Raw genomic sequence first — 14828 nt, 5'->3', positions numbered from 1 at the left:
CTATATTCTGCTCTGCTTATGGCATTTGACTTTTTCATGGATTTTTTTCAGATCTTGGCTTTAACGAAATAGAATAATTTTAAGATACATTAAATTATATTTACCCCCTTAAATAAAGTACCAGCAGACAGTGTAGATATAAGAAACTGCAGGTGTTGGTTTGCCAATAAAGGCACAAAGTACTGAAGTAACAGGTGGCATCTCTGGAGAACATTGATAGGCAACGTTTCTGACCTGATGGATTTCAACTCATCCTCTCCTATCTATGTTCTCTAGAAGCACTGCCTGGTCCGTTGAATTACTCTAGCAATTTGTGTCTTTTTTTACAGCAGGTAATGTGAGCCCTCCTCTTAGTTCTACTTAAATAACTTTGTGTGATGTTTGTGTGTATGTCCTGCCCCAAAACCTGCATTACATAATTTACTTTACGGACTGATGATCTAGCATGACAGTGTAACTGTGCTAACCATATGCAAATAGCATTACGGAGACCCACATTAGGAGGGGGGGGGGATTTCTCTTCCATTAAATTGTCAATTCACCATGTTTAGCTGTCACCGGCAGATGAATTTCCAATCAAAACCAATGCGACATGCAGTCCAGAAAACTGGCTACTGTCACTTGTATAATAGTACTCAAATCTTTGTTTAACTCCTTCAGTCTGCGGGAATGCTTTGATATGCCAATCACTTTCCACACTGCCTTCCATGTTATTATCCTGTAACATAGAAGGTAGGGTGGTCAGTTTATCAATTCATGTTTGTAGTGGGGGGGATGAAAGGTGGAAGAGACCAGACAAGGTCTGGCAAGTAATAGGTGGATAGACATGAGGTGTCTTATCATTCATTATCTTGAAACCTTGAAGGTAGGGTGGCCAGTTTATCAATTCTTGATACTGTCCATCTGTGGAAAACTGTTCCCAAGGTTAATACATTACTCCAGATCAAACTATAAACAGTAGTTAACTGCGGGAAAGTCTTGTAGATGTTATTTGTTCTTGTTTGCATTATGTTTTTTACATCCTCATTAATTTTTAATCCTGAAAAAAGAAATGCATTTTGTAAATGTACTGAAGTCTTCATGAGTGCAATGATCTCCTTGAGGTATAAAACCAATTGCTTGGTAATTCGGTTTATCATTTTGAGCAGTAGATGTTTTTCACTGAAACAAAATGCTACTTACTAATATGGCGTTGAATAACATTTTAAAGTGCTATTTATAAAGCACTTTGCTATGTATTCATCGTGACCTAGAGGAGTTGAAATATGTATACTTCCAGTCAATCATTTCTAATTACCAAGATCCTGATCACTCTTTTGCCCTAAAGTTCTTTGTGCGATTTAAATATGCACTACAATATATAGAACTGTAAATGTGTCATGTATTATTACCACTTTATTCACATGCTTTTTTTATGTTGGTTCAAAGCAACTCAGACACTTGCTGAAGAAGTCTATATCTTTCAGTCCTTGCATTGTTCCCCTTCCCCTCTCCGTTCATACCACCCCCTGCTAGATCTGCTGCAATTAGCAAGGCTTCACCAGCCTATCTCGCACCTGTCCACAATTTCTATCAGTTGATATCTCTTTTGTCTCCAACCCATCTCAGATATTCCTTCTCTCTTCTAAAACGGCATTGACCTGAAACATTAGCAGTTTCTTTCTCTACCAGTGGTGCCAGGCTTGCTGAATATTTCTGTATTTTCCATTTTGATTTCATATTTCCAACATTTGCAGTATTTTGCTTTCTAGTTTTGCACCTTGTTGGGTCTAGAACTGTAACCATTTAACGTATGTGTGCGGTTACTTGCAAGAAAGAAATAAGCCAGCGTAGACAAGTTAAATGGATTCTTTTTTGATCGATGTTATTACTTTTTTGTTTATATTTGGAGAATGTATGAAATGAGGAAGACCAGACAAATCTATTCTAATTTAAGAAATTACCTTTGATCACTGGCAAGCAAAATATTATGAGTTTGGCTGCTCAGTGAGCAGTAGTGAAAGTCCCTACATTCTGAAGGTTGATCTGTGAAGTTAATAGTTTTGTGTGATGTTTCAGTTTTTGTGGACAGTTCAGAAAACAAGTGATTTTTCACTAATTTAAATTAATTATTAACACTTTAATGATTTGTGATGCAGAAGAAGGCCTTTCGGCCCATGTCAGACAAAAACTATATTCGACCTAATGCTTTCTTTTCGCACTTGAGCTGGAGCCCGCAGGTCCACGACTCTTCAAATACACTCTGAAAGTAATGAGTGACAGCATTTTCTTCCTCTCCCCTCTTAGCTTTTACCAAGTACTTAAAAACAAAACCTAAGAGGCCTAGATTTGAACTCTGCTACTAAGAAAAGTAGATCCTTCCTATTCATGGTAATCCATGATGTATGTCTCCTTTTTCCTGGTCAGAGCTTCGACATCTCTTTTGAGGGTTCCTTAAAATTGCCTGCCTTTCACTTCACCCTGACAGGAACATGCTGCCCCTATACAAGAATTGGTCCTAATGCAAAAAAATGGACTAACCCAGTGTGCCAGCTTGATTGTCACGGGCAAGGTGGGCCAAAGGGCCTGTTTCCGTGCTGTTTAACTACGGCTCTACATTTTCTGGGCACTTTGCAACTTTTTATACCCAAATTGTGTATTTCTTAAGCTTTATCTTTCAACGAACACAACCCTAACCTCTGAAATCGTTCCTCATAGCTACAATTTTTCAATACTTGCAATGTCCTCTTAAATTTTCTTTGATCTCTCTCGAAAACAATTGCATCTTATCCGTAATACAACCAGCGCCACTGCACTTAATCTCTTGTCTCAGTAAAGTCACATATAATTCCAGAGTAGCATCCCTACTCATAATCTCTAGCTCAGCGAACAAAGAAAAGGTTTCACTTTTATGACTAAGCTGCTACTGGGATCTAATCAAAACCTTTGCTAAAATCTATGTGGAACACATCAAACCCTTCTTGTTACCTCGTTGAAAAATTCAATTAAGTTAGTCAACATGAGACTTCTGTTAAATGCATGATTAATCCGTCTCTTTCTAAATTAAAGCACATTATTTTTCCTTGAATAGATTTTAATGATTAATCTATTTCTAAATGAAAGCACATTATTCTCCTTTTAGAATAGATGTTAATAGTTTCCTAACCGCCAAACATAAGATAGCCATCTTAAAATTACTTAATCATTACCCTCCTGTCCTAAATAACATATGCAGCTAAATTAAATGGTGTCCCTTGAATAATAGACCCTTAATTAACTTTTCTTAATTCTTAGTTTGATTTCCTTTTTCTACTAAAGGTATGAATTCGTTTCTACAACATGATTAAATAATTGACAAGTTAGCCTCCCATTCCTTTTCTAGCACCAAATATCCAACCAGCAACAGTGAGGCTGGATGTTGAGTTTGGATGTATTTAATGGCGATATCCATAATCTCACTGTTTTCTAAACTTAAACCAACATCTGTTGTGGATCTCCAGAAGAGAATGCTAAGAGTCTGGACCAGGAACTCTTCCCAAGTCTTTCCCCTACTTTTCATCCCAGTATTTCTATTTTGAGCTCTGCTGGTTTGCCTCTCCCTTACAATTCAACCTGGCTAAGTGTTAAAAACTCGACGGTTCAACCTGGCTGAGTGTTAACAACCCTTGAGTCAATCCTTTGAGCATGTACAGTGCATTGATTTTGTTGACGTACTATTGAACACTTTCAAATGTTCCTGTAACATTAAAAAAATATATAAATGTTCTTAGCTGAAGTTTTTTTCTTTTGCAGTCACTTCAGTCTGAATATGTTCAGTACTAAAGCATCACTACTCCGCTGAAAATGGAAAATATTGTGGCTGAAAAGCAAGGAAACTGAACTGAAGACTAACCTTCTTGGGCTAGAAACTAGGGAACCTTTATTTTAAAAATTTGTAAAGGGTCAGAAATTGCTGCATTGCACCAGCAATACTTTGGAAATGACTTTTCATGACTGCATCAAGTATTGGGAGCTGATAAATCAGTATTGCTGAACTATAAGATTCCAGTCAATGATCAATTCTCCTTTTAACTGCACTGTTATAAACAGTAATTTAACTAACATGAGCTGACAAGTGAAGCTTGACAGCTGAATGGCTGCAAATAAGACTAGACTTTGGGTTCTTGTAAAGCATCCTGCAAGATCCTAAATACAAATAAAACCTAGGAATATAATAAACCTCCAAAGCTTATGTAACACCGAATGAACCATAACAAGGTGCATTATAGCAATGAGAATGTAGAAGATGATACTTGTACTTCTTCCATAGCCTTAAACAACAACCCAGTTGCAGTAGTGGTGGATGCAGTCTTAAGACATAAGGTTTTACAGTCTTAAGACATAACAATCTTTGCTTTCCAGTGTTTGCTGCCACTTGCACTTTGCGGCACTCACGTTGCACAATATAGCTATTTGTAGCCAAGCTGCGTAAGGGAGCATTTTACATCATATGGTGCTCTGTAGCAGCAGAAGAACAGAGATCAGTTTAATGTCGTTTTAAGTGTGCACACGTCTATTGTCCAGTCAGCTACACTATCAGTGAGTCACAATGATCAGAGGCATTATGGAAGAAAGGATAAAGTGTAGAAGTGAAAATTAAATCTGAACATAAACCATGCTCCCAAATTAGATGGATAGAAATTATATTGAAAGTTTAATCTTCAATTAGAATAAAACACAACTTACAATAATAAACAGATTTCTGATATTAGATTTTATTTACAGAAATTTTTTTTTTTAAAGAAGCTGATTATACAATTCAGTCCTATTTTGAATTGTGCACTTAAAATTCACTTAAGATGTGTGTAAATGTACAGTTACAAACTTTTAATGTAAGGTGTGAAATATGACACCTGCATGGAAAGTGAAATTAGATTTATTTTTTGGTTCAAAGGTCTGTTTTATAAAATTCTTACCTTTTTTTCCACTTTGATAGTTTATGTATATTATATATGTGGTATTTTAAATAAAAAATATTGGACTTGGTCTGTTCTTTCCAGATGATCTATTGTATTGTCATTGTTTAAGTAAACATAACATTTAGCTAACAACAAAGTAAATCAAAAGTAATTTCTTTATTTCTCCCTTTCTGATCCGTATAGTTCAAAATATGAAATATTTTGGACAGGTTATGTCCATATTTGGGAAAAATACTTTTTAGCTTGTACAAATGACTAATTGATAAAGTGGTGAGGCAACTTGGAAAGATACCTAAAAAAAACTTTTGTTTAAACAACATGGTTGAGAGATGTATTGTGGATGCGAGCAGCTAGGTATTCAAAGTAAAGCCTTTGATTTTTAAATATGTGTTTTAAAGAAAATTTTAAATCAACTTAAGCAAAACCTTGTTTGTGGTGTTGTATAAAAAAAACTATTTTAATATGGCAGTAAAATCATTGTGAAATGTTTGTTTGTGATATACTTTCTCATTGTAATCTGGAATTTCTGTTTGAAATAATGGTTGTATATTTTAACAATATGTAGGCAGCGGAAATGTATTGTCAAGATTCTACCTCTTGAAAAGATATTTGATAGAGAGCTTGAAGCTCTTGTGTTTTCCATGTTCGGCATGAGGTTTTAAATTTTTTATGCTAATTTTCTTAACCATAGGCCAGTATTTTTTTAAAGTACCCAATTAAAGTTGCAATTTAAATAAGTAATTGTGTCTGTGTTTGCTTTTACTGCTTCAATAGCACTATTTTGGCAACTAAGGTCTTTCATTGTGTTGCTGAGCTGTTTGAGATCAGTTGCAGTATTAATGTATAATAAAGTGTTTTTTACCGAATCCCTATTTAATTATTTGTCTAATAACCAGAGTAAACCTGTATCTTTGGTTCAATTTTCAAAGACGTAACAAAGGGGGTCAATAAGGGTAATGTAGTTAGGTAGTCTAGATGAATTACAGTAAAGGTTTTGATAAGGTCCCATATCCAGGGCAATTTTGTAAAATGCCTTTCACTCCAGAACCAACATTTTTCCCAACCTCTGTTCAAGCTGTGGTTGCAGGTGATGCTTGTAAATATGTATTTGGAATAATTCAAAATCCATATCATACAGCAAGGAAACAACTCATCCACGCTGACCAATGCGCCCATCAAAGCTAGTTCAGTTTGCCCATGTTTGACCCATATCCCTCTAAACCATGTGTCTGTCCAAATGCATTTTTATTGTCCCTGCCTCGTTCCTCTGGCAGTAATACCATACACCCACCATCCTCTGTGGAAAAAGTTGCCCCTCATGTTTCTATTAAATGTTTCCCCTGTCACCTTAATGAAGGATAAAGGGATGGATCTTTTACTTGATATCAGCAGACAAAGGTTCTTTACTAATCTGCCATCTGTGCTACAGTACCTGAGGCCAAAGGTCCACAATGATTCACAGTCGTAAAGCACTGAAATGGCCTCTTCACCCCAACTTCCCCGTGCCAAACAAGATGTTTCATCTACACTAATTGCACCTGCCCACGTTTGGCACACATTCCTCTAAACCTTTCCCCTCCATGCACCTGTCCAAATGTTTTTGAAATTTTGTTCTAGTACCTGCCTCAACTATCTCCTCCTGCAACTCAGTCCATAAACCCACTACCCTCTGTGTGAAATGTTGTCCTCAGGTTCCTGTTAAATCTTTTCCTACTCTACTTAAGCCTATGTCCTCTAGTTCTTTGTTCCCCAACCCTGGGTAAACTGAGCAGAGGTGTTCAGTACTCATCTACCTCATCTACTGTATCCGTTGTTCCAGCTGACAACTTCTGTACATCGGCGAGACCAAGCTCAGGCTTGGCGATCGTTTCGCTGAACACCTCCGCTCAGTCCGCCTTAACCTACCTGATCTCCCAGTTATTCAGCACTTTAACTCCCCCTCCCATTCCCAATCTGACCTTTCCGTCCTGGGCCTCCTCCATTGTCAGAGTGAAGCCCAGCGCAAATTGGAGGAGCAGCACTTCATATTTTGCTCAAATGCCTTGTGGAAGTCTATGTAGACAACATCTATGGCTTTGCCCTCATCTGAAGAAGGGGTCACGACCTGAAACTTCACCTATGCATGTCCTCCAGAGATGCTGCCTGACCTGCTTAGTTACTCCAGCCTGTTCTAACCTTTTTGGCTTCTTCTTCAAAAAATTTGATCAGACACAAATCAGTTTTGTAAGAGATGATTCCCTGGAAAACAGTAATTCCTTCCCATTACTTTGGGTTCACTTAACTCATTATGGACAGAGGGCAGGCATCAATGTTCTAATTCACCCACCTTTCAGTGTTCCAGGGCAGTCTTTGAACATCATATGGCAAGAGTATTTGAAGATCAAATGAGAAAAAGCTCCTGTTTTATCAGGTAGCAGTCAAACGCACCGTGTGCATAATTTTGAGACTTAAAATTACTTATAGCAGGGACCTTAATGCACAAGAGAGATAAAACTAATGCTGCCCTCTGCAAAATCTGGCAAATTATCCGATGAACAGAGGAAAACCTTCAAGGATGTACTAAAAGCCTCCTTACAAAAGTAAATGCCCCCCTTGATTCTTTGGAATCACTGGTTGGTTGGCACTCAAAATGTAAAATGAGCATGCTACTGGGAAGGTAGATAAAAATGCTGGAGAAACTTAGATGGGGAGGCAGCATCTATGGAGCGAAGGAATAGGTGACGTTTCAGGTCGAAACCTCAGGTTTGTATATCAGGTGTGAATGAGGCAAGAAGTCACCACCCCACAAACCATCTGTCTACCTACTTCATGTTTCAGTTATGGTGGATCCTGTGGATCCCACTTTGACCTCGCCAGTCATTTCAGAACCCACTACCAGATGAGACAAATACCCCACTAATCATGTTTTATAAATCCAGTGCCTGCTTCCTTCAAATCTGATAGTAGAATCTGCAAAGGATTCTTGTCTCAATAAGCTATTATCAAATGTTCCTCACTTTCTCTTTTGTCACCTAACATAATATTGGATTCTACACATGCTTGACCCACTTTGCTCCCAATGGATTTTCTTGAGAGGAGACAGCTGTTCTGGCTACCTCTATTATCCTATCTCTCAAATCTACTTCCTTATGGTAAAGGAGGCCCATCTCACAAGTCAAGACTTCCTGGAGCAGAGGAGCAAGGCCTTGAGCCTTGTATGATGGCGTGACATGGGTGCGCTAGGAAAGCCTCACCTGCAATGGTTCAGTGGAAATCCTTTAATAATAAAGCAAAGTTTTCAACGTTTTTTTCAAGAACACTGAAAGGCTCTAACATACAGAAACATAAAAATAATAACAAATTATAGAGTTTTAAAATATAATCAATCTCAATACAACTTAAAAAACAAAGCTCCTAAATAACGTAGAAATAGCTTTTTTTATAACATGTAACTTAACTATGTTACAGTTCAGCTACATGTTAGCTTGTAAGATAATGGTTAGCAAATCGGTTCCACATCTGTAGAGTGAGCATCCGCTAATGTTTAGGTCAATGCCCTTCCATCAGATTTTATTTCAGGATTTCCAGAATCTTAAGCATCAGAATTGTCATCTTCCCCAGCACATGGTTAGTTACCAGTGAGTTGATCATAACTTTTCTATAACTTGAAATATGTTTTATTTTACTTCAAACTCGTTTCTTCATTTATTTTGTATCTAAGGGAGGAAAAAAAGAGTAATAGGTGAAATGTGGAAGCGATTTCTCAAAACGTGATATGCAGAATTATTGAAATCCCATGTTTCTGTGGGTTAATATTTAATGTAAAGGTGTTATACGGTTTCCTTATCCGTGTATGATTCCAATGGTCTTAATGTTGGGTTATGCAGTCATAGTTTAAGCCGTCTGTGTTGTATATGTTTATCTTTCAATTGCAGAACAGCCGATGGTGACACTTTAATTTTCTGAACTTTTCAATAATTTGAAAATTATATATGGTGTGAAACAAGCTTGAGCTCCCACTTAAGGGCTCCCACTTCTCAATGAGCCTTTCCACATCTCGTTCGACGGGTCGTGTAGATCCATGTAGTAGAGATGACCCACCATCTGTCTGATCTCTATTGTTTTGCTTGTTGTGATTTGATTGCTTCTCTTTCAGGTGAACCCTGACCCACTCTATGGAGGATGGTATGATCAACAAAGAGAAACTCACCTTTAATGACACCCACCAAGTATTTGACGAAATGAGACATGGAATAAGGCTAATCGCACGTTCAGGGGAACCCCTTACTACTATCACGAGCTGAGGAGAAGGTCACATGTGACACCGAGGTTTGCATCTTCTGCAGGAAGCACATGTCACAGCATCTTACCAATCATGTCACAAGAAACATCTTCATTGTCGGAGACCCCTATCGAATTCTGCACAAATATTAAAGGCTTCAGTTCTAAGAACATGTTCAATATCGCAGGAAGCACAACTCTCCACAACACTGTGATAACTCATTGTAGCTGCAGCTTTTTTTTTCAGGAAAAGTTCAACTGCTCCAATAAAAACCTAATGTCGCATTCAAAAGCTTGGGAGGGCTCTTGATCCCAAACTTCTGCTTTGAGCACACAAAGCCCAAACTAACGGACTACAATGCAGATCTGGTGGGTGATGTCTTCGTGAATCCAATACCAACATGTCACGTTTTTGCTGGTCAGCTGCAATCTTTGCCAGTTACTTATCAAAACCATTGAACTAAACTAATTTATCGAAAGTTAACTAGAACTCCAGGTGTCTGGACAACTGTTAACTTCTGTAAACAAATAGATGCAATTTATAAGAAAAGGATCGCTCTCCTATCAAAAATAATAGAAGATTATTTTTGATAGATTGCAAGATTGATAAATGTTGATTTTACATAAAATGTTTAGTGATGGTAGATTCTCTGCTTTGTTCGAAAGTGATGAATTTAAGGTCACTTTCATCATTTGAGCATATAAATTAAGCTGCCATGTTATTGCAGTGGTGAGAGAATTCAGTCACACACAGGGTACCAATCTAAGTAACTTCGACATGTCACAATAATTCCTAGCAAATTCTAGAGATGCACCAGAGAGAGCGTCCTTGGATGCAACACAACTTGGGTTGGCAACTGATCTGCCCAAGACTACACAAACTTTGCAGAGGATTGTGGACATGTGTCCATCCCCCATCCTCCCATCCCCTCCCCCCATCAATTCCATCTACACTTCAAGCTGCCTTGGCAAACCCGCCCATTAAATCAAGGGCCAGTCACTCCCCTCTTCTCTATTATATTGGGCAGAAGTTACAAAAGATAACCAGCTTGTGCCATCAGGTTCAGGAACAGCTTCTCCCCTGTCGTTACCAGATTCCCGAACAGACATCGCATCATCTAATGATGTAATCCCAACCTTTTTTCTCTTGTGCACATTGATTTACCAGGACTCGTTGATGCTACACTCAGTTAAATGCAATGATTTTTGAGCGCCCCTGGGGTGGAGTGGAGGGCGAGTGCGCACACATTCTCACCTAAGCTCTGAATTGAGCTAGGGTGGTACAATTTGGAACAATGGTGTGATGAGTTCTGGAGCAGGGTGGTCCTGGTCAACACATGCTGGACTGTAATGAGCAGGTTGTTGGCGAGTTCGCCTGTGGTAGTATTCTCTCTGACACTCTTCCTTGCTTTGTTGATAACTGAGAGCAAACCAATTACTGGGAAATGGCTGGAATAGATATGTCCTGTTTTTCACCGACAGGGTACAACTGATGATGAGGTTGGGACACGTAGTGACAAGGCACTGGGAATATTAGTGAGCGAGCATGTTGGTGATAGGGGCAATCGAGCGTAGTGATGGAGCACTGGGAAGTTTAGTGACTGGGATAATGGGACTGTCAGTGTCAGGGGGACTGGGTTTTCGAGTGAAATGGCCCTGGGACTGTGAGAGGGGCATTGGGACAGAGCGAGAGGGATAGTGGATCTTTGAGTGAGAGGGGCACTGTGGAGTGTTAAGGCACTGGACTATCAGTGATGGGGACACTGGAGCAGCCAGTGTCAGAGGCACTGGGACAGGGTGACAGGAACATTGGGACGTTCAATATCATGGGCATTGGGACTGTGAGTGACGGTAGCTTTGGCACTAGTGATAGGGCGGGGGCTGTTGCTGCCGCAGACGATGCGAAGTGTGTGTGTGTTTGCAATCTGAGCGCCCCTGGGGTGGAGTGGAGGGCGAGTGCGCACACACGCCTGGCTGGCACCCTGTCCACCTGATCTGCAAGGCTGAGAGTGGCGGCCGGTGCACCGCGACCTCCAGTGCCCAGACATCGCAACCTCCAGTGTCCAGATACCGCCACCTCCAGTGCCCAGACACCGGGACCTCCAGTCCCCAGATACCGCCACCTCCAGTGTCCAGACACCGGGACCTCCAGTCCCCAGATACCGCGACCTCCAGTGTCCAGATACCGCCACCTCCAGTGTCCAGAAACCGCGACCTCCAGTGCCCAGACACCGGGACCTCCAGTGTCCAGACACCGCGACCTCCAGTGTCCAGACACCGCCACCTCCAGTGCCCAGACACCGCCACCTCCAGTCCCCAGACACCGCGACCTCCAGTGCCCAGACACCGCGACCTCCAGTCCCCAGACACCGCGACCTCCAGTCCCCAGACACCGCGACCTCCAGTCCCCAGATACCGCGACCTCCAGTGTCCAGACACTGGGACCTCCAGTCCCCAGATACCGGGACCTCCAGTGCCCAGACACCGCCACCTCCAGTGTCCAGACACCGGGACCTCCAGTCCCCAGATACCGCCACCTCCAGTGCCCAGATACCGCGACCTCCAGTGTCCAGACACCGGGACCTCCAGTGTCCAGACACCGCGACCTCCAGTCCCCAGACACCGCCACCTCCAGTGTCCAGACACCGCGACCTCCAGTGTCCAGACACCGGGACACGGGGTCTGCAGAATGGGAAACTCTTCCACCTGTTGGGACGGAGCGCTGGGCGAGAACATCTCCTGGGCTGTCACCTACGCCTTGCTGGCGGTGGCCGGGAGCTCGGGGAACCTCCTGGTCATCTACCTGGTGTACTCGGTCCGCAAACTCCGCAGCGCCAGCAACGCCTTCATCGTCAACGTGTGCGCCGCCGACCTGCTGGTGTGCGGCCTGTGGATGCCCCAGGAGGCGGTGGCGTTGGCGTTGGCTCGGCCGCCTCGGGCAGCTGCTGGCCCGGCCTCTTGGCGCTCGCTGGCCGCCGCGCTGCTGCTCCTTGCCTTGCTCGCCTCTCTCTTCTCGCACTCGCTCATCGCCCTGAACCGCTACGCGTTGATCACCAAGGCTCCGGCCGCCTACCGGGACCTGTACAGCAGGAGGAACGCGGCTGCAATGATCGCCAGCTCCTGGCTAGCGGCTGCCGTGCTGCTGCTGCTGCCCTGGCTGATGGCAGCGGCTCTGTGGCGTCCCCGGCCCGGCGCTTGCCTGCTCTACCCGGGCCTCGCCGCCGTCTCCTCCAGTGGTGGCTGCTCCTGCTCCCTGACACTGTGCCCCTACGCTGCGGCCGTCACCGCCGCCTCCATCCTCGCCCACACCGCCGTCCTGCTGTACGCCTACTACAAAATACTGCGCCGGGTGCAGGTCAGCGTCAACAGGGTCAGCGTGCTCAACTTCCACGGCAACAACCTGTCCTACCCGTGCGCCAGGAAGGACAAGAAACTGCGTCTGTACGTCTCCTTCGTGCTGTGCGCCTTCTTGCTGAGCACCGAGCCCTTGGTGTGGGTGTTGCTCTGCGGGCTGGTTGAGCCGGTGCCCGCTCTGCTCTGCAACCTCGCCTGGCTGCCCTTCGCGCTGCTCTTCGTCCTCAGTCCCTACGTGTACACCCGCAAGAACCAGGAGTTCAGGAAGTCCCTACGGACCGTTCTCGGCATCGACCTGTCCAGGGCGGAGGTCGAGGCTGAGCCGGCGATACACGCAGTGTCCCGGTGACCACGAAATTTGACAATGAACCAAACGTAACTACAACTACACATGCTGATTTACCGGGGCATCATAGAACCAAACTTCTGGCCAATCAACATAAGCGTAAATCTGGCCCAAACCATGACTTTGTGTGCTTAGTTCGCGGATGTGTGTGTGTGTATGTGTGTGCCTACATGTGTCTGGGTAAGTGTGTGTCTGTGTAAGTGTGTGTATGTGTGTGCCTAAGTGTGTGTGTGTATGTGTGTCTGTATGTGTGTCGGTGTAAGTGTGTGTGTGCCTAAGTGTGTCTGGATGTGTGTCTGTGTAAGTGTGTATATGTGTGTGTCTACATGTGTCTGTATGTGTGCCTGTGTAAGTGTGTGTGTGCCTACGTGTGTCTGTATTTGTGTCGGTGTAAGTGTGTGTGCCTAAGTGTGTCTGTATGTGTGTCTGTGTAAGTGTCTGTCTGTGTGTGCCTACGTATGTGTGCGTATAAGTGTGTGTATGAGTGTGTGCCTACGTGTGTCTGTATGTGTGTCGGTGTAAGTGTGCGTGTGTGTGTGTGTCTGTGTCTGTATGTGTGTCTGTGTGTTTCAGTTGAGTTTATTGTCACGTGTACCGAGGTACAGTGAAAAGCTTTTGTTGTGTGCTAACCAGTGTCAGCGGAAAGACAATACATGATTACAATCGAGCCATTTACAGTGTGTAGATATATGATATCCCGATGTTGAGGAAGTCCAGAACAAGGGGTCACAGTTTAAGGATAAGGGGGAAATCTTTTAGGACCGACATGAGGAAAACATTTTTCACACAGAGAGTGGTGAATCTGTGGAATTCTCTGCCACAGAAGGTAGTTGAGGCCAGTTCATTGGCTATATTTAAGAGGGAGTTAGATGTGGCCCTTGTGGCTAAAGGGATCAGGGGGTATTGGAGAGAAGGCAGGTACAGGATACTGAGTTGGATGATCAGCCACGATCATATTGAATGGCGGTGCAGGCTCGAAGGGCCGAAAGGCCTACTCCTGCACCTATTTTCTATGTTTCTATATGGGAATAACGTTTAGTGCAAGGTAAAGTCAGCAAAGGCCAATCAAGGATTGTGGCCGAGTGTGTTTGCGAGTGTGTGACTGTGTGTGTGTGTGTGTGTGTGTGTGTGTGTGTGTGTGTGTGTGTGTGTGTGTGTGTGTGTGTGTGTGTGTGTGTGTGTGTGTGTGTGTTTGTGTGTGTGTGTGTGTGTGTGTGTGTGTGTGTGTGTGTGTGTGTGTGTGTGTGTGTGTGTGTGTGTGTGTGTGTGCACTGCATATTTGTATGTAGGTGTGTGTTTGGGCTTCTTGTTGGATAGCACTTGACTTTTAAAGTCTCACTGGGCGTTTAGTTCCGGAGGGGAACGCGAGGTGAGGCAGTAATAAAGCAAATGTTATTTTTTCTAACTCGAGTTCGGTAGTTCCATGAACATCCTCCCATTTAATTCGACATTTATTTATTTAATTAATGTATTTCAACCCTCATCTGTCTTGGTGGTTTTAAATTCTTATCAACAGATCAATAATCGGGGTTCTGGACACTTTTTAAACTAATCTAATCGCTGTGTAGTCCCTACTATTTTATTGTCAATCCTTCACGGATTGGATCCAGACAAGAACCAACATTTCAGTGTACCGAGGTACAATGAAACACTTTTATTTGAGTGCTATTCGGTCAAAGACTATACATGAATACATCAAGCTGTTGACATTGTACGGATTAAGGATGAAGGGAACAACATTTAGTGCAAAGGTATCACGCTGAAGTGTGGGAGGAATAACATAACCGTTCCTGGATAATGTCAGCCCTTCCCATGCACGAATTCGGGTACATTCGTTTCTTGCTAATTTTGGAATACATTTCAAAGTTACATTTTGTATTTGAAACCTTTCATTAGATTAGATTAGATAGATTAGATTCAACTTTATTGTC

The 14828-nt window shown here is 42.6% G+C and overlaps 2 protein-coding genes across 5 annotated transcripts in view; both read left to right on the top strand.

The window, feature by feature from the left end:
• The window catches only part of cdc14a (cell division cycle 14A), a 75052-nt gene extending 69372 nt beyond the window's left edge, over positions 1–5680 (top strand). For all 4 annotated transcript variants that reach the window (XM_033027904.1, XM_033027901.1, XM_033027902.1 and 1 more), the window contains one exon: positions 3772–5680. In XM_033027904.1, the coding sequence (XP_032883795.1) occupies positions 3772–3820 (49 nt within the window). In that variant the 3' untranslated portion in view covers positions 3821–5680. The remainder of the gene's footprint in view (positions 1–3771) is intronic.
• A 6206-nt stretch (positions 5681–11886) lies between these two features.
• gpr88 (G protein-coupled receptor 88) lies at positions 11887–13024 on the top strand. Its single transcript, XM_033029128.1, has one exon. It carries the CDS (start codon positions 11887–11889, stop codon positions 12898–12900), a length of 1014 nt encoding a protein of 337 aa, XP_032885019.1. The 3' UTR covers positions 12901–13024.
• Positions 13025–14828: the final 1804 nt, after the last annotated feature.

Source organism: Amblyraja radiata, chromosome 10 (assembly GCF_010909765.2).
Source record: "Amblyraja radiata isolate CabotCenter1 chromosome 10, sAmbRad1.1.pri, whole genome shotgun sequence".
Taxonomy (NCBI): Eukaryota; Metazoa; Chordata; class Chondrichthyes; order Rajiformes; family Rajidae; genus Amblyraja; species Amblyraja radiata.
This window is presented reverse-complemented; position numbering and strand designations above follow the sequence as displayed.

What these genes read in the sequence shown, in the direction of transcription:
- gpr88 (XM_033029128.1), top strand. Translation starts at nt 11,887, where the DNA reads ATGGGAAACTCTTCCACCTGTTGGGACGGAGCGCTGGGCGAGAACATC.